The sequence below is a fragment of the Loxodonta africana genome, chromosome 15 (assembly GCF_030014295.1).
Source record: "Loxodonta africana isolate mLoxAfr1 chromosome 15, mLoxAfr1.hap2, whole genome shotgun sequence".
NCBI lineage: Eukaryota > Metazoa > Chordata > Mammalia > Proboscidea > Elephantidae > Loxodonta > Loxodonta africana.
In genome coordinates this window covers 55,034,699-55,054,891 of record NC_087356.1, presented here as the reverse complement: position 1 = coordinate 55,054,891, position 20,193 = coordinate 55,034,699, and the positions used below count along the sequence as shown (strand labels likewise).

The 20,193-nt window shown below is 42.9% G+C and overlaps 1 protein-coding gene across 3 annotated transcripts in view; it reads right to left on the bottom strand.

The window, feature by feature from the left end:
- Positions 1 to 20,193, bottom strand: part of NFRKB (nuclear factor related to kappaB binding protein) — a 56,065-nt gene that overhangs the window by 22,663 nt on the left and 13,209 nt on the right. For 2 of the 3 annotated variants that reach the window (XM_064268862.1, XM_064268861.1), the window contains exons 5-15: positions 12,194 to 12,321; positions 11,327 to 11,501; positions 10,655 to 10,792; positions 9,545 to 9,618; positions 8,612 to 8,696; positions 8,069 to 8,249; positions 7,733 to 7,841; positions 7,471 to 7,597; positions 7,137 to 7,202; positions 1,273 to 1,352; positions 1,119 to 1,165 (exon numbers count right to left, since the gene is read on the bottom strand). In XM_064268862.1, coding sequence (XP_064124932.1) covers positions 1,119 to 1,165; positions 1,273 to 1,352; positions 7,137 to 7,202; positions 7,471 to 7,597; positions 7,733 to 7,841; positions 8,069 to 8,249; positions 8,612 to 8,696; positions 9,545 to 9,618; positions 10,655 to 10,792; positions 11,327 to 11,501; positions 12,194 to 12,321 — 1,210 coding nt within the window. The remainder of the gene's footprint in view (positions 1 to 1,118; positions 1,166 to 1,272; positions 1,353 to 7,136; positions 7,203 to 7,470; positions 7,598 to 7,732; positions 7,842 to 8,068; positions 8,250 to 8,611; positions 8,697 to 9,544; positions 9,619 to 10,654; positions 10,793 to 11,326; positions 11,502 to 12,193; positions 12,322 to 20,193) is intronic. The other variant, XM_064268863.1, reaches the window with a different exon arrangement.

The following is a 20,193-nucleotide window of genomic DNA, read 5'->3' as shown; positions in this document are numbered from 1 at the left end:
AAAAAAAACCAAAACCACTGCTGTCGAGTCGATTCCGACTCATAGCAAACCTATAGGACAGAGTAGAACTGCCCGATAGAGTTTCCAAGGAGTGCCTGGAGGATTCGAACTTCTGACCTCTTGGTTAGCAGCCATAGTATTTAACCGCTTCACCACCAGGGTACCCCATACACAACAGAAAATATTACTATGAGATGATGTGATAAAAAGAATGCAGGATTACAAGTCAAGAGATCTGAATACTAGTCGGGTCCTGTCACTAACCTGCAACAAGTCAATCTCTTCATGCCTCAATTTTCTCATAGATAAAACAAAGTTGGGTTAGATGAATCATTCTCAAATGGGAACTGAGGGAGGAAAAAAAGAATGCCCACCTACAAGATAGATCACATCCTTCTCAGAGACTCTACTATGCAGTCCTTCTCCCAATCAAGATCTATAGAAAAATCCTGATCAAAAGGGGGAAAATGCAGGACAGAATTTCAAATTTTCATGAAATTCATAGTATCTGGAGCCATGGAGGGTGGATTAACTCCTGAAACTAGCATCCTGAGATAATCTTTAAACCTTAACCAAAAAATATCCTCTGAAATGTTTTAAAACCAAACAATAGTTTGGCTTAACGAGTAAGCCGAACTAGTAGTGTGCTCTTTTAATAACTATCAATATGGGATCAAACATAACAACAGCAACTTGAAAGATTGGACAGGAAACTTAGGAGGCAGCGAGTTTACACTAACGGAGGAGGAACAACTTGGAAAAGGAGGGTGAGAATGGTGAAGAATGTAATCAGCGTCACTGAATTGTACACGCAGAAAATACTGAACTGGTGTATGCTCTGCTGTGTAATGCTCTCAATAACAACAACCAAATAATTTAAGACTAAGGAGTTAAAAAAAAAAAAAAAAAAGGATTCTTTCACAGGGAGCCACTCTTACTGCCAGAAGTGTGTTGCCCTCCTTAGGAGTATTGAAAAAGATAAGAAAGCATCAGTGGAGTCCTTGGGTCTCTACAGCCCATTAAAGCTCTCAAATACTCAGAAATGTCAGCAAGACCATGGCAGTACCTTCAACTCTGGTTTCCTGGGACACCACCCACCAACAGCATATAATACTCACACCCGAGGGACAGGGGTGGTGGCATCTGAGCTGTCTTCATTTTCTTGCTGGAGAAAAGGAAAAGTGTAAACCGGTAAATGAACGAAGGATTTTCGTTAACTTGAGGGCTCTGGAAATCCAATAAGAAAGGTCTGGTGTTTCTTAAAAACCATACCTTACAGAAAGTCTGGTCTTTGGTCTCCAGCCACAGCTGGAAGAGAGCAGCTAATTCCTTTTCATTATCTTGAGACTGGCCTAAGAGAAAAACAAAAATACAAAATAACTAAAGGGTTATTCAAAATCCCAACTTTCACCTTACTTGTCACATCTATTCCACAGACATAACATATGACAACCTACAGCAACAATGGTCCTTTGCAAGTACCCTCTCTCTGCCTGTGAAACCACCCCATACTGTCGGCCTCCTTGTACCCCACAGACGCTTCCAGACCACTACTCCCCAGCTCTTCAGGAAAATCAAAATAAACAAAAACGTGTTCCTTGGAGGCTCCTCCTCTGCACCTCCCCACCTGTGTGTCCCCTGCTCACTGCCGTGACTGACTTCTCACTCCTCCTCACAGGGCACGTGGCTCACCTTTCTCCTCAACATCCATATGGACAGTCCAGACAATACCTGAACCTCTCAGTTTTGTGATCTCAATGATCTCCTCTCTCTACTCCAGCCACTCATTCCCACAATCACAAATGGACTTTGTCATTACCTAAAACAGCTCTATCTTCAAAACGCCTACTGCAGTGTTTCTCAATCCTGGCTAACTGTAAGCACCACCCGGTGAATTTCTAAAAGCAACAATGCTGAAGTCCCACTCCAACCAGTTCACCAAAATCCCTGTAAGGCCCAGGCAGCAGGTTTTTAAAAGTTCCCCAACTGAGTATAGTGTACAGCCAGGGTTGAGATCCTGCACACGGCCAAGCTTTCTGCTTGCTGACCACAATCACCTAGACTTCCTGCTTACCTGTACAACTATCCCTACCAAAGCTTCACCTTGACTCACCAGGACTCCTGGAGTCCACTGCCACTCTACTTACCCTCTCCCATGAGCCCCCCTAGCTCGCTCGCTCCCTCTTCAGCTCAATTCTGTGTCCATCATTTCAACAAAACTCTTGGCAATACAGTAGAATCTCTGTGCTTCTATCTTTGCATCATTCCCATCCAGCAAAGCTCCAAAGCTAGACTACTCACATTCTCCTTGCCTGAACTCAAGCAACTGAAGGCTGTAAGAGAAATCACACAAAAAGGTAAAGTGTAACACTTTAAATTAATGGTTAGCAGACTCCACAAGGCCCTCGGCACTGCCTCGCAATCCCACCGTCAGGGCTGTCAAGCTGTCTTCCCACGTTCCCTGATGGCTATTTCCTCACTCTTCTCATAACTCCCATTCCTCGACCTAACCTCTTATCACCTACTACTGAGGCAAGCAGCCTCAGAGTCCAACACTTCTAAGAGATACCTGCTCTGGCTTATCCCATATCATGGACTGAATTATATCCCCCCAAAAATGTGTGTATCAACTTAGTTAGGCCATGATTCCCAGTATTCTGTGGTTGTCCTCCACTTTGTGATTGTAATTTTATGTTAAAGAGGATTAGGGTAGGATTCTAACACCTTTACCAAGTCATATTCCTGACCCAATGTAAAGGAAGTTTCCCTGGGGTATGGCCTACACCACCTTTTATCTCTCAAGAGATAAAGGGAAACAGACAGTTGGGGACCTCACACCAAGAAAGCAGTGCCAGGAGGAGACTACGTCCTTTGGACCTGAGGTTCCTGTGCTGAGATGCTCCCAGACCAAGGGAAGACTGATGCATCACCCTCCTTCAGAGCTGACACAGAGAAAGCCTCCCGCTGGAGATGGTGCCCTGAATTTGGACTTCTATCCTACTGGACTGTCAGAGAATAAACTTCTCTTTGTTAAAGTCGTCCACTTGTGGTGTTTCTGTTGCAGCAGCACTAGGTGACTAAGACATCCTCCTACACCAAGCAGAACAGGCCGCACATTCTTCAGAAATTGTCCTTGACAAGATAACCACAGAATGGGCCACAGATGGCCTCAACCCACCTCTAGGTGGAGACTTAACGTGCTAATGAAGGAAAATCGACCTCTTCCTCCATCCCAGAGAATTGAACCCTTGTTTAAAGAAAATGCCTAGTCATCTCCAAGCTCTGAGAACCGACATGAGGGTCAATCCTGAATGTTCATGGTGAATTTGCATCTCCTTGTCTGCTCTCTGTAAAAACCCACCTCCACAAGCTGCCTGCGAACAGTCTTGGAGGCAAAAGCCCCAACTGCTCCTTTCCTCGTACAAAGAAATAAAGGTGCCTTTCTTCTCCTACCCCGGGTTCTTGTTTATTGGCTGTAACAAGTCACACCTGGAGTTTCCACCTGGCAACACTACACAGAAAAGCTACCAGATCAAAATTCCTTCAACCTTCCCACAATAATGCCTAGAAACGTACTGCTATATTCATTATTTCTGTCATTCCTCCTGCTAATGGTAAGAAAGAGGCTGCCTCTCCCATCCAAGGCCAATCCTTTCCATCCTGCTCAGGAAATTTATGGTGAATTTTCCCTTCACTCCTGTATTCCACTGTATTCTTTCCATCAACACTTAAACTCACTCAAGGTTTCTCCCACTTTAAAAAATTCCTCTTTTAGCATCAAATCCCCTTACTATCCTCTCCTGCCCTTCACAGGTAAATTTTCCGAAAAAGTTGTTTACATTCACTGTCTCTTTAACCATGGGGAGTGAGGAGGGGCTGATTTTAGCATTTGCAGATCTTTGTGGTATACATCAAGGGTCAGCAAAATGCCTTTTCTGTAATGAAGGTTTTATGGGAACAGCCACACCCACTCATTTACACATTGTTTATGGCTGCTTTGCGTTAAAAAGGCAGAGTTGAATAGTTGCAACAGAAACCAGACCACCCAAAAGTTTAAAATATTTATTATTTATTATCTGGTCCTTTCGAAAAATACTGTTAACCTCTGCTTTCAAGCCACAACCTGACAGAGCTGGGAGAGACAGGTACCATGGGCTCCCATGAGCTGGGGTCAGCACATCACTCTTACCCCTTGTATTCCACCTGTACTTTCAATCAAAAAATGGGCATAGGACGTGAACAGACATTTTATCAAAGTGCATATTCAAATGGCCAAAAGCATATGAAAAATGCTCAATGTCATTAGCTGTGTGCCATGGAGAAAAATAATTATATTACAGATATGTGCCTCATGACATCCGTTCTGGCAACATCTGACCATGGCCACATAAGGTTATAACAGAGTTCAGAAATTCTGATTGGAGAATGGGAGGTAGCAATACCACTTCACTCCCACTAGGGATGACTAAGATAAAAAAAACAAACGAAAAATAACAAACGTCAGTAGGCATGCAGAGACTAGAACCCTATTCCTTGCTGATGGGAATGCAAAATGGTACAGCCATTGTGGAAATCAGTTTGGCAGTTCCTCAAAAAGTTAAACATACAGCTACCATCTTTGTTATTCTCGTTAGTTGCTGTCCAGTAGACTCCAACTCATGGCTACCCCATGTGTACAGAGTAGTACTGCTCCATAGGGTTTTCACGGCTGTGACCTTTCAAAAGCAGATTGCCAGGCCTGTTTTTCGAGGCACCTCCGGATGGGTTCAAACCGCCAACCTTTCAGCTAGGAGTCAAGCCCTTAACCACTTGTGCCAGCCACACGACCTAGCAATCCACTTCAACGTGGATATCCAAGAGACTTGAAAGCAGCAACACAGACCCATGTACACCAGTGTTCACTCCAGCACCATTCACAAGGGCCCAAGGTGGAAACAATCTAAATGTCCATCAAAGGATGAATGGACAAACAAAATGCGATATATACATACAACGGAATACTACTCAGTCACAGAGAAGTCCTGATACATGCCACAACATGGATGAACTTGAAAACATTATGCTGAGTGAATTAAGTCAATCACAAAAGGACAAATACTGTATGATCTTGCTTATATGAAATAATAAGAACAGGCAAACGTATACAGACCAAGATTAATTCGTGGTCACAGGGGCAGGCAGGGGCGGGGAGGGAGTCATTGTTTTGGAAGCAGCAAGTTCTGTTTGTGGTGATAGGAACTCTGGCAATGATTATGGGTGATGGCTGCACAACATAATTAATTTCAGTTGTATGCCTGAAAAACGTTGAATCGGCAAATGTTACACTGTCATGATTAAAAAAAAAATCCCTTCCCAGCAGCACTGAGGGCACTCTCACCTCCACCTCTTCATACACTGTGTCCTCCACGTGGAATGCTCTTTCCCCACCATCCATAACTAGTTCCTATTCATCATTAACATCTCTGCCCAAACGTTACTGCCTGACTCTCCAGATGACATCAATTCCTCATTACAAACTCCCATCCTTCTTGGCATTTTCCTCTACAGAATATATCAATTTGTTGTTTCATTTGAACGAATACTGGTTTCCCAAAGACTTTAAGCCCCATGAGGGGAGAATACTATCTGGCTTGCAAACCACTACATCCTCCAGCACCTTACACAGTGCCTGGCACCTAGTAGTAGCTCAATAAATGCTCTAAGGTGCATCCATCTCTTTGCAGATCACTCATCAGAGAGCAAAGGGAGGGTCTGTGAATTTCTATAGGAAATCAAGTTAATTTCCCTGTTTATTACCATCACTAGGTTAGCATTCACCAAGCTACTTTAGGACTATGTTGCTGTAACTTGCACATTAAGTAGAGATTTATAAATTTCAGGCAAAAATAAGAACCCTGCCCTTTAGAAGCAGCTTATTTAGGGCTGTACAACATCTTGTTGTACGTAATTTCAAAAGCACATGTTTAGAAATGTATAATAATATCACAGACATGTACCTCACAACATCCATGGTCCCACAAGGTTATAACAGAGTTCAGAAATCTGATAGGAGAATGGAATATAGCGGGCATACTTTGCTAATTACAGGAGATCCTATCTCTCACTAGCTCTCCAGTCCCATGTCAGCCCTGGCCCTGGGGTGGCAAGGGGAGAGGGTCCTGGAGCCCATCTACCAGCTGCCTATCCCACCACCACCACGCTCGCCTCAGGCAAGGACGATGCAGGTGCCACCACAGCCACTGAGGGGGATACCACTTGAGGCCGCTGCCCCAGTTGGCCAGGGCGCCCTGCGTTATCACGCCCAGCTGAGGCTGTGGCACCTCCCACTGTGGCAGCCACCAAGCAGTCCATGAAGGAAGGAAGGGAAGGGAGCTGATGGCGCACCCAGAGGCAGCTGTCTGGAAGGTGAGTGTGCACCGCAACAGGGCCAGGCATGGGTCTCAGGGATCGGGTGAAGCCCGTACAGGACCCACGGCAGTGAAGCCAAAGTTTTCACATGGTCCCTCGGTGATGGCATAGGTCCTGGTCTCACCCAGTGACTATCCTGCAGGCTAGTCATGTATATAATATGGTGTTCGCACGAGGTCCAAATCATATAACATTCTATTCCACAGAACACATCGTGGACGTTAAGTGATGCATACCTGTATTATAAATCAACCCCACACCATTGTTAAATACGTCGAGTTGATTTTCGACTCATAGCAACCTCAAGTGGCAAAGCAGAACTGCCCCATGGGGTTTTCTTGGCTGTAACCTTTACGGGAGCAGATCGTCAGGTCTTTCTCCCATGGAGCTGCTAGGTGGGTTTGAACCAACCTTTTGGTAGCAACTGTTGTGTTACCAGCACTCCTATACCCATAGGTGTTAAACCGTGCCATCAGCAGACACATCATAACAGATGGGATATTCCACCTCAGCTTCGGTGAGCCCAAGTCCAGTGGGAAGTGAAACCCATACCCTGGGAGTATAAAAGCAGTCTTGAGGGATTCTTTCACTGTACAAAGTAACGTTTAGTATTTCCTGTCTTTCCAATCTACCAGACTGTACTGACTGGATGTGGCAAAAGAACCACAGCAGGGGGAAACAAGAAAATGAAAATCTACTGTTAAAGGTGGGTAATATGAATTACTTACCAAGCAACTTCCACTGCTGGGTTTTCTCTTTGAATTCCACGAACGGAGAGAAACTGGAAGGAACAGCTGCCAGGACACAGACCACAAAACAAGTCACACAGGGAAGAGGGAGTGTGCTCCTTCTCACTAACCCTGACAAAAGCGCAACCAGAGCTACACTCGGAATGGCTGGCATCCCTGAGCTCTGAGATGTTTCAGAGTCTATCAGGACAGCAGAAGCCTCCAAGTGCCAATGCATGACAGACTGAACCAGAAAAGCTGCAGTTTACTGTAAGAACTAATTAGACAAAGGGGGTAAAAAAACACACTGACCCAACAGAAAAAGGTACCTTACCTCGGCTTTCTCCAGCAAGATACTGCAATGCTGGGAGCACTAGCTCTGCCCAGTTGGGGGCTGCAGAGAACCAGCTATTGAGGGAGCTGGCTGGAGAGGACTGCCAATCCAAAACTCGCTCCTCTAGCTGAGGGAAAGCAAATGCAGAGAGTCAGGTTTCTGCTCTACACCAGCAACTACACAGATGTGCCAGGCAAGTGAGGGTATGTTTTGCCGAGAGTTTGCCCAAGTCACAAAACAAGTTGGCTACAGAGACTCTTACCATAGGAAGGCTAGCCTGACCCTCCAGCAACAAGACTTCTAACAGGAGAGAGAAGAAGCTGGAAGATATTTCATTAATTCCAAGGCAAGGTTTGAGGTCTTCAAGGGGCCTAACAAGGAAAGAAAAACGTAAGAACAACCAGAAAGACCGGGAGCCTATCCCTCTACTGGTTCAGACCCTCCAACCCTCCTAGCAAGATCTCTGGGGCCTGGGGATTACATGCACAATACAACGCCCTGTAATCCAGGCCCGCTCCCAGGAAGGACCAGGGTAGAGGGTACCGTACACCCCCAGTTAACTTTCACTCTTGAGCTGCAATCTCTGCTGCTCACTTACTCTTCCTTGATAGGAGGTATTGCCAGTGGAGACGGGGCCTGCGAGAGAGGCGCGAGCCCCTCAGTACCGCTCAGGGGTTCAGCCAGCTCCTCTGCCTCTGATTTAATCATTTTTAGTTTCTTCTTCTTCTTCTCCTCTTTTTCCTTAACCTTTTTTTTAAGGACAGCCAAGTCATACAGGGCTGGGAAGAAAAAGTAACGGAAGTCATAGAACTGAAATTTCTACTTCAAGAAGGGAGGACTCTTTATCTGAGTATTATTTTCCCAAGGCCCACCAATAAAAGACACAAAAATCTTTAAGAGATTTAGATTTTAATAAATAAACCCAATGAGTAATTTACAGCTTAATTTGAACACTTATTAAAGAATCGCTCATCTGTTGTACCGATTTTTAATTCGTTTCCCATCTTATAAAACCTTAAGAGGCAATAACAAAGGTTATCAGCATGAAGGTTGGATTTGTTTTTGCAGTATACAGACGGGCTCAGGCAATTTAACACCAAAGTCACGTGAAGGCTACCCAGAGAGGGCCATGGTCATGTACCTGCTAGAGAGCCTTTCCGGCCAGCATTTACCCGCATCATGATGTCATTGAGAGTCAGGTCTGCTGTCAAGAGGTCCGGGTGATCCTAGATGTGATATTCAGAGCTTTAGTTACAGGGGCCCAAAAGGGAGCTAAAACTGATGGTGATTTTGCCAATTTACTTATCAAAACCAGTCAGGTATCAGGTGCATTTGAGGAGTGATACCAAATTAATACATAGACAAAAATGGCCACTCGATAACGGTGCACAGGAGAATTCAATTCCGACCTTCCTACTGCATGACTGACACTTTACGGTTTACAAAGCTCTTTCACATTCCTTGTCTCATGTCTCTTCAGCCTTGTCAAATATTATTACATTTTACATTTATTGTACAAAGAAAATGGGGTTCAGAGAAGTTAAGGGATAGGGATTCTCCCAGTGTCATACAGTAAGTGGAAAAGTCAGAGATAACACAGTTCCAGCTTCTAATATGGGACTCTTCCCACATCAATGCCTTTTCTCTTCCTGAAAAGATACCATCTTTTCTCCGCTATACCCTCTGGCTTGGCTTTAGCAGCTTGATTTAGTAAATTAGAATAATGGAAACAATGAAAAAGTAGAAAGAGCACAGGACTGACTCTTGGCTCTGCCACTTACTGGCCACAGGCCCTCGGACAAGGTCCGTAACCTCTCCGAGCACTGGCAAAATAGAGTAAGGATTCATACACCTCCCAGTGCTGTGGTAAGGATTACACTAGATAAAGCCAAGTCTTCTCACATCACTGCTCCCATTGTGGTAGTGACTACCTGTATGCTCCCTAGGATATCCAGTCCAGAGATATAAAAAAAAAAAAAAAAAAAAAACCCAAACCCATTGCCGTGGAGTTGATTCTTACTCATAGTGACCCTAGAGGCCAAAAACAACTCATGACCACCCCGCCCCATCTTACTGGTTGATGCTTCCGCTTCTCATGGTGCTTCTTTAACATTATCTTCAGGTCACTGTCCCCCAGTTCTATTTTATCTGAGAGAAAATGAACCAAATGACATGGACTGCATCACTCACTACCATGATGCTCAAATTTAACATTTTCTCATCACTTGTGATACTCAAAAGTAAGATTTCTCTGTCTCCCTTCTGATTCCTGTGTAATACAAGCACCAAACATCTTGACATGGTTACAGGAATAACACTTTTACTTTTCTATACAATGATCAATTACAATGACTAGATACTTAGCTGGTCCTAAAACACATTAAAGTTCTTAACATTCTTTTTTGATTCCTATGCCAAATAAAAATTCTTCCTTAATTTCACAAACATTCTAAGGAATCGCCATGGTTCTGGATACCCCTCTTGTTCTACTGGAAACCCTGGTGGCACAGCAGTGTAGTGTTCTATTATTAAATTACTCCTTAGTATTGCTATTTTAAAACACTGCATTTTGCATTTTTTAGCCCAAAATACTAGCTGGTCAGCTAAGGAATTTTTTTTTTTTAAAAAGGAAGGAAGGTCCAGACCCAGAAGGCCACCCAGCTTAGCGTACTTCATATCCATCAAGACAGTGTGAGGCTTGTGCACATTTATGCATCAATTCCAGAGCAACCTCATTTTCTCAATAACCTACAATGTGTCTGAAATCCACTTGTGTATCTTAGTAAACACTGAAGCTACTCTCATCGATTTTAAAATGCATATTTTTTCTCATGTTCCAACATGTCTGAAATCCGGATACAACTTAAAATTAATCATAAGAACCATAAGAATTGTTACAAACGTGCCAAGATTTAATTGTTGACATTCTGAATCATTCGTTTACGTCATGAAATCTCTGAGTTCACTGCCCACATTTTATATTCAGTTCCCAACATTACTTACGCTCCAGGAAGTAGCCAACATGTAAAAAACTGGAGTGGTAAAAAACTTGGTCCACATCTCCTAAGTAACACTGCTTTGTTTTCCCGGCAGGTAAGAATCTAGTGCCCACCTCCCCATAAGGGAGTTCTCAGATCTACGTCCTGATCTCCCGGGGTGTCAACATCACCAACTCAGTCCTCACCTGAAGTTTTCATATCCATGGTTGAAAGTGTGGGCACCACCCTGAGGGGCACCGCAGGACTAGGTGAACGCGCTGGAGAGCTCGGAAGCCATGAGCTGAGATCTTCAAAAGAAAATTTTTCTTGTAAATCCAACGTGACTGTGGACTCCAATAGGGGAGACTGGGTAAGTGGCCATTTGGGTTCAACAAGGCTAAGCCAACCACATGGAGGCCAGGGTTCCACCTTCCTTTGTGACCCTTCCCCAGATGGACTGGAGCACACTTAGGTCATTTAAACAGCTCTTCCAGGAAGAGAGGCGTCAACAGAGTGATGGGTCGCATTGCAGCAGGCCAAGTCACTACTACTCTCCTGTAAGGGGAAAAGCGGTTCTCTCAAGTGGCACAATAGGAGAGATAAGCCCATTGTGGAAAGAGCCCTGCCATGCAGGGATTTGTCCAATAGGTTCTGACCTAAACTCTGATGCCACTTAAGCATAAGGAACACCTAACAGGAATGTCTCCGTGACCCGAAGACCAAGAGGTTCTGGGTTCCACCACCCACCCACCAAGCAAGAGAACTTTGAGGGCTCCTTTGCTGGGGAGGTGTATTGCTACCACTGGCTCCAACTAGACAATAAGCTGTCAGGCATAAATCTGACACCCCGATCACCCCAAGGGCTCATGGATGCTCACCTTCTTCATCAGATGACAAAGCTGTGTCACCACACTCCTCTTTCACTTCCCTCAAAACCTTCAAATAGCGCTGCTGGGTCCGCCACTCCCGCTCCTCAGGGGTGCGGGACGGGGAAGGGCGCTTTTGCCGGAGAGGGAGGGCCGGGCCGCTTCTTCGGGCCATTTCCAGCAGATCCTAGAAGAGATCAGACATGGTACACGCTATCATCCAAGTCTGTTCCAGAACAACGGACACTCTCTAAGTCTACATTTTCTCCCTCGGTGCTTAACAAATCCAATTCCTGCCTCTAGATCACAAAGAAGCATATATATATATATGTCCAAATAAAAAGGGCCTAGGTTGATGATTACATGGTGAAAAACCCCAAATCTGAGTGCTAAACTGTTCCACCAAGAATAAGTATTTATTATACCATACATGCCAAGTATTTTCATACCAAAGGTTAAAAAACCACTTAAAGACAAAACAACTTTGCCTCTAAGAATTGCCTGGCTGGTCCAGACCCAGGAGGCCACCTAGCTTAGCGTACTTCATATCCATCAGGACATTATAAGGCTTGTGCACACTCACAGACGAATATCAGAGCAAGCTCGTTTTCTTAATAACCCACTATGTGTCTGAAATACTCTTGTTTATCTTAGTAAATACTGAAGCTACCCTATTTTATCAATTTTAAGATACAAACTTTTTCCCATGTTTTTAACATCTCTGGAATCAGGATGCATCTTAACACTGATCATAAGAATCATATGAACTAAGTTGTAACTATGTCATTATTTAATTGTTGGCACTGAACAACTCCTTGAAGTCATGAAATCTCTGAGTTCACAGCCCGCATTTTTTAGCCAGTTCCCAACATTACTCACACTCCGGGAAGCAAGAATCTGCTTCAACAGCCGATGGAAATACTGCTGCTGAGAACTGAGGTATCGCTTGTACTGTGACTTGAAGCACAGCTGCCGATATTTGACCACCTCAGGGTTAAAGTGGCCATCTTAAAAAAAAAAGAAGTACATTTACAGATTATCAGTCAACAAATAGTTAAAAGTGCTTAAAAGGTGTTAAACTCTGTATTTGATGGACTACAGAAGGGAAGAAAGATAATTCATGTCCTTGTGAAGCCTGCAGTCAAGTGGAAGATACAGAAAACACGTTAACAGATGAATTACGTTCAATTCTCTCAAGCACGATACGGAAATTAACTTGAAACAACTGCAGAGAATTGGGGCAGAGCTAAGTCAGGAATAGGCTCTCAAAAAAAAGGTAAAATGAGGTCTGACTAAAGCAACTGTGGTAAAATGTCGCAACTGATGAACAGAGGTAAAGGGTACATGGACATTGTTCTTCCATGTTCCAAACATTTCTTACGCTGGAAGTTTTTTCAAAATAAAAAATTGGGAGGAAAATAACATAAACGGGAGCTAAAAAAATAAAAATGGTGAAAAGTCTGCTCTAGGCAGAGGAAACGGCATGTGCTAATGCCCTGAGGCATGGTCCAGAAATTGAAAAAAGGTCGTTAAGACTAAAACCCAAAAACCAAACCCACTGCCATTGAGTTGATTCCGACTCATAGCGACCCTATAGGACAGAGTTTCCAAGGAGCGCCTGGCGGATTCGAACTGCTGACCTTTTGGTCACTTAACCACTTCGCCACCAGGGCTTCGTTAAGACTAAGGCAGACCTAAATACAGAAAATCACAAAGAGGCCACAAGAAAACTTCTAGAGCTGATAGAGGGATTTAGCAAAGTTGCAGGCTACAAGGTCAACAAACAAAAATCAACTGGGTTTCCATACACCAGCAATGAGAAATCTGAAAGGGAAATTAGGGAAACAATTCCATTTACAACAGCATCTAAGAAAAAAAAATGCCTACAAATAAATCTAACCAGGAACGAGAAGGACTTATACAACGAAAACTATAAAACACCGCTGCAGGAGATTAAAGAAGACTTAAACAAAGATGTTTTGTGTTCACAGATTAGAAGTCTTGATATTGTTAAAATGTCAATACTACCCAAAGCGATCTACAGATTCAATGCAATTCTGATCAAAATTTATTAGGCTTCTTTACAGAAACAGAAAACCAATCCTCAACTTTATATGGAACAGCAAGAGGGCCCAAATAGCTAAAATGATGATGAAAGAGAAGAACAAAGGAGGACTCACATTTCCTGATTTTAAAACATACTTTACTGCTAACAGTAATCAAAACAGCCTGGTATTGGTATAGCAATACCAGCAGACACACAGACCAATGGAATAGAATTGAGAGTCCAGCAATAAACCCACACATCTATGGTCAACTGATTTTTGACAAGAGTGCTAAGTCCATTAAATGGGGAAAGAAAAGTCTCTTCAATAAATGATGCTGGGAAAATTGGATTTCCACAGGATCCATGCCTCATACCATACACAAAAACAAATTCAAATTGGATTAAGGACCTAAATGTACAAATTAAAACCATAAAATTCTTAGGAGAACAAGCAGGGGCAATGCTATCAGGCCTGGCTTTCCACAATGGATTATCTAATATAATTACAAAAGCATAGGGAGAAGACAAAGTAAATAAATGAGACTTCATAAAAATTAAAAACTTCCATTCATCAAAAGACTTTACCAAAAAAACTGAAGACAAGCTACCAACTGGGAGAATATCTTTGAAAACCATGTATCTGACAAGAATCTAATAACCAAAATATAGATAAAACTTTGACAATTTAACAACAAAAAGACAACCCAATCATAAAATGGACAAAGGACTTGAACATTTTGCCAAGGAGGACATTCAAATGGCCACCAAACACATGAAAAGATGCTCAGTGTCATTAGCCATCAGAGAGATGCAAATGAAAGCCACAATTAGATGCCATTTCACTCCCACCATGATAACTAAGGGCCCAAACATATCAGCAATTGTGAGGATGGCACAGGACCAGGTAGTATTTCACTGTTGTATATGGGGTCACTGTGAGTTGGAACTGACTCAACGGTACCTAACAAAAACAATAGAATGGCTAAAAAAAAAAAAAGAAAAGAAAAAACACTGGTGAAGATGTGGGGAAATTGGAACCTTTATCTATTGCTCGCGGGAATATGAAATGGTACAGCCATTGTAGAAAGCAGTGTGGTGGTCCCTCACAAAACTACCAATAGAGCTGCCATAAAAAACCAAAACCAAACCCATTACCATCAAGTCAATTTCGACTCACAGGGACCCTATAGGTCAGAGGAGAACTGCCTCGTAGGGTTTTCAAGGAGTGCCTGGTGGATTCAAACTGCTGACCTTTTGGTTAGCAGCTGTAACTCAGAACTACCATATGACACAGCAATTCCACTTCCAGGTATAGAGCTTTCAAGAGTTGAAAGCAGAGATTCAAAAAGGGACCTGTACACCAATGTTCATCACTGCACTATTCACAACAGCCAAAAGGTGGAAGCAACCTAAACGCCCATCAACAAATGAATAAATAAACAAAATGCAGTACATACATACAATGGAATACTACAGCCAGCAGGAGAAATAAGGTCTGGACATATGCTACAATATGGATGGAGCTTGATGACACTATGCTGAGCGAAATACGCCAATCACAAAAGGACTTATACTGTATGACCTCACTTACATAAAAAGACAAGAAAAGGCAAATGCATAGAAACCAAAGTTTATCAGTGTTACCAGGGAAGGGAGGGAGGAGGAAAAGAGGGGTTAACAGTGATGGAAAAAATTACATTGATTAGGGGCAAAGTTGCACGGCTGATTATTGTAATAGCTGTCAATAAGCTGTACACCTGTAAAAAGTTGAACTGGCAAAAGTTGTGTGACAGATACACTTACGGCGTCAAAAAAAGAGGAGCTGCTAAGGCTGGTTATGTACAGCCAAACATCTCATAGGATTTGGTTCCTCAGTTTGGAGGTTCAAGGTCCAGTTTCATGGGACTTCCATCCAAGTAAATTGGTCTAATGATGTGTTTTTAGTGCTTCTGTTCTACCTCCTAGTGCACTGTGTAGTACCTGGGATCCTAAAAGCTTACAAATGGCCAAGGCATAGCAACTGGGTCTCTATTTAACTGGAGCAACAGAAGGAGAGGCAGGAAGAGGAGGAGGATATGGAATGTGTGGCTAACTGCCTCCCTAAACAACTGCATCCTCTGTCATGAGACCAGAACTGGATGGTGTCTAGCTACCATTACTGAACATTTTGATCAAAGATTCCACAGAAGAATTCTGATCAAAGGGGGAAAAATACAGATCAGAATTTCAAATTCTTATGGAATCCAGGCTTCCTGGAACCATGGAGGGTGGATGAACCCTTACAACTACTGCCCTGAGATAATCTTTAAACCTTAAACCAAAAAAATCCCTGAAGTGTTCTTAAAACCAAACAATAATTTAACTAGTAAAAAAGGTCTGCCTTGAGCACCTTGCCCTTTTAAAAACTATCTACATGGGATCAAACTGACAACAGCAGGTATGCTACAAGGAAAACTGGGGGGAAAGATTGAGAAGCTAATCTCAGAAAGCTAGAAGAGGTAAAAGCAAAAGATATTTTTTTTTCCCTTCCCTAAAAACCAAAACAAACCCACTGCCCTCAATTCCTACTCACAGCAACCCTACAGGACAGAGCAGAACCGTCCCATAGGATTTCCAAGACTAGAAATCTTTACGGAAACAGGCTGCCACATCTTTCTTCCACAGAGCAGCTGGTGGGTTTGAACTACTGACCTTTCAGTTAGCAGTCAGGCACTTTAATCACTGTGCCACCAGGGCTAATAGCCAAGATAATAACAGCAAACACTTCGGGCAGAACCTGGCACATAGTTGCCACTGCATAAGAGCCTTGCATGTGTTAACTCATATACTCTTCACAACAGCCCTGTGAAAAAGCTACTGTTAGTTCCTCTTTTTACAGATGAAGAAGTGAAGCATGGGCAAGTTAAAAAATGTGTCCGAAGTCACACAGGTAATAAGAGTGGAACCAACTTTGAACCAGGTAGTCTAGCTTTACAGTCCAAACTCTTAACCACCATGCCTACCATATGGAAACAGGAAATCTGACCTTCAAGAAAAGAGCCAAGAGTTTAATGCTACTGATGCTGTTTGATATACAGGAACTGGACAGTCTACTTCTTTGCCTCTATATTACTGTCTTTACTTTCCCCAACTTTCTGACAACCATTAAACGCTATGCTGTTGTTAGCTCCCACTGAGTCCATTTCCCCATGTGTACAGAGTACAACTACTACACTGCTGTTGAAATGATAATACCTTGGATATATCAGACTAAGGAAAAGATACTATTAAAATTAATTTTACCTGTTTTTTAATTTTCTTAACTAGCCTACTACCTTTAAAAAAAAAAAAGCCTACTGCCGTCGGATCAATTCCAACTTATAGCAACCCTATAGAACAGAGAACTGCGCCACAGGGTTTCCAAAGAGCAGCTGGTGAATTCAAACTGCTGACCTTTTGGCCAGCGGCCAAATGCTTATCCACTGCACCACTGGGTCGCGTAACTAGGCTACTAGGAAATTTAACATTAAATACATGGCTTATGTAGTATTTCTACTGATCAACACTGGGCTACGATACAGTGAAAAAAGGGGAAGAGTGGTGCCAGGGTGTCTTAGTCATCGAGGGCTACTATAACAGAAAATACCTCAAGTGAGTGGCTTTAACAAATTCATTTTCTCACAGCTTAGGAGGTTAGAAGTCCGAATTCAGGGCGCTGGCTTTAGGGGGAGACTTTCTCTCTTGGCTCTGGGGGAAGGTCCTTGTCTCTTCTGAGCTTCTGCTCCTTGGCGACCTTCATGTGACCTGGCATGTATCCTCTCCCATCTCTGCTCCTTTGTTTAATCTCTTTTATATTTCAAGAGACATTGACTCAAAACACACCCTCCACTAACCCTGCCACATTAACGTAACAATGACAACCCAGAGGCACTGAGGTTAGGATTACAACACATATTTTGGGGGCACATAATTCAATCCATAACAGAGGTAAAGCTGGCTAACAGGGCAGGGGCCAGGTTATTCAGAGCCTTGTAAGCTATGGCCAACAGCCTGGATTTTACTAAATTAAGGCAAGCGATAATAACTAAAGTTTTAAGACGATCACTCTGGAAGCTGGGTGGGGGCTATGGTCTAAGAAGCCCAGGCAAGAGTCATCAGTGAAAAGATGGTGAGTTACAAAGAAGGAAAACAACTTAAAGAACAGTAATAAAAACAAAAAATATCGGTGAAAGACGGCTTAGCAAAGAAAAGAGGCGACAGATAAACAGGAGGAAACCCAGGACTGAGGAATCACCAATGCAAAGGGAATAAAGTTCCAAGATCAAAGAAGTGGTCCTTGTGGGAAATGCTACAGGAGGGATCAAGAACTGGAAAGCATCTGCTGGTGTGGAAGTTACTCGTTCACCAAGGAGACAGGCCAGAAAGAAAAACTGCTTTTTGGGACAACTGGTGAAATTTGAATACAGACCGTGTATTAGATAACAGTATAACCAAAACCAAACCTACTGCCATCAAGTTAATTCCAACTCATAGTGACCCTGTAAGACACAGAACTGCTCCATTGGGTTTCCAAGACTGTTAAATCTTTACTGAAGCAGACTGCCACATCTTTCTCCTGTGGAGTGGCTGGTGGGTTCGAACAACCAGCCTTTCAGTTAGCAGCCAAGCACTTGAACCACTGCGCCACCAAGGTTCCCTAGATACCAGTATGTTGTTTTTGTTATGTATTGTCGAGTCGCTATGCATAACAGAACGAAACATTCTCCAGTCCTGCGCCATCCTCACAATTGTTGCTTCGCTTGTTGCAGCCACTGCTATTAATCCATCTCATTGAGTGTCTTCCTCGTTTTTGCTGACCTACTTTACCAAGCATGTCTTTCTCCGGGGACTGATTCCTCCAGAGTATATGACACGTAGTTTCACCATTCTTGCTTCTAAGGAACATTCTCGTTATCCTTCTTCCAAGACTGATTTGTTCATTGTTTTGGCAGTCCGTGGTATATTCAATATTATTTACCAACACCACAGTTCAAAAGCATCAATTATTCTTCAGTCTTCCTTATTCATTGTTCAGCTTTCACATGCATGTGAGGCCACCGGAAACACCAGGCACTGGGTCAGGCACACCTTAGTCCTCAAGGTGACATCTTTGCTTTTCCATACCTGAAAGAGGTCTTTTCCAGCAGATTTGCCCAATGCAATGTGTCTTTTGATTTCTTGACTGCTGCTTCCATGAGTGTTGATTATAGATCCAAGTAAAATGAAATCCTTGACAACCTCAAACTTTTCTCCGTTTATCATGATGTGGCTTATTAGGCCAGTTGTGAGCATTTTTGTTTTCTTTATGTTGATGTGTAAACCATACTGAAGGCTGTGGTCTTTGAGCTTCATCAGTAAGTACTTCAAGTACTCTTCACTTTCAGCAAGCAAGGTTGTGTCATCTGCATAATGCAGATTGTTAATGAGTCTTCCTCCAATCCTGATGCCCCGTTCTTCTTTATATAGTACAACTTCTTGGATTATTTGTTCAACATACAGATTGAATAGGTATGATAGAAGGATACAACCCTGATGCACACCTTTCCTCACTTTAAACCGTGCAGTATCCCCTTGTTCTGTTCGAACGACTGCCTCTTGATCCATGTACATATTCCTCATGAGCATGATTAAGTGTTCTGGAATTCCCATTTTCCGCAATGTTATCCATAATTTGTTATGATCCACACAGTCCAATGCCTTAACTTAGTCAATAAAACACAAGTGAACACCCTTCTGGTATTCTCTGCTTCCAGCCAGGATCCATCTGACATTAGCAATGATATCCCAGTTCCATGTCCTCTTCTAAATCTGGCTTGAATTTCTGGCAGTTCCCTGTCGAAATAACTGCTGCAGCCTCTTTTCAATGATCTTCAGCAAAATTTTGCTTGCAGGTGTTATTAATGATATTGTTCTTCCTCGAACAATATCTGGGAAGATGCTGGGCAGCTTTTTCCCAGTTGTCTTTTGACTGCCTTACAACCTGGGGGCCTCTTCTTCCGGCACTGTATCAGACAATGTTCTGCTGCTACTCATAAGGTTTTCACTGGCTAATGCTTCTGAGAAGTAGACCGCCGGGTCCTTCTTCCTAGTCTTAGTGTGGAAGCTCAGCTGAAACCTTTAGGCCATGGGTGACCCTGCTGGTATCTGAATACCAGTAGCATAGCTTCCAGCATCACAGAAACGCACAAGCCCTCACAGTACAAAAAACTGACAGACACATGGGGGAGGTAATAGTTTATCAATGCTAAATTTTCTAAATTTGGTCATTTATGATTATGTAGGAAAAGGTTCTTGTTTTTCAAAGACAAATGCTGAAAAATTTAGGGGAGTTTTATCTGTATTACTCTCAAACGGTTCAGTAAAAATAACAGCGGGTATAAGAGAAAGGTAGAAAATGTTGCTGGAAACAGGCAGGGACAGACAGCAGAAGGGCTAGAATAGCAAGCGACTGAATTTGGACTTTCTTTGTGGATATTAAAAAGTTTTAAACAGAGAAGTGCCATGAAGTATGAGCAAAGTTAAATCTTACAGTACAGTAAAAAATGGATGGGAGAAGGGATAGGTTAGAATCAGAGACAGCAGTTGGGAGCTATTAAAAAAAAATAGTGACAGAAGAACTAGATAGTGCCCAGCTACTACCAATGACCTGACCGGGGCACAATAGCAGGTCCTGGACAGAAAGGAAAAAAGTGTAGAACAAAACTCAAATTCCAAAAAAAAAAAAAATCAGACTCACCGGGCCAATAGAGAACAGAGGAACCCCCATGGTTATCGCTCTAAGATACCCTTTGAACTTGGAACTGAAACCACTCCC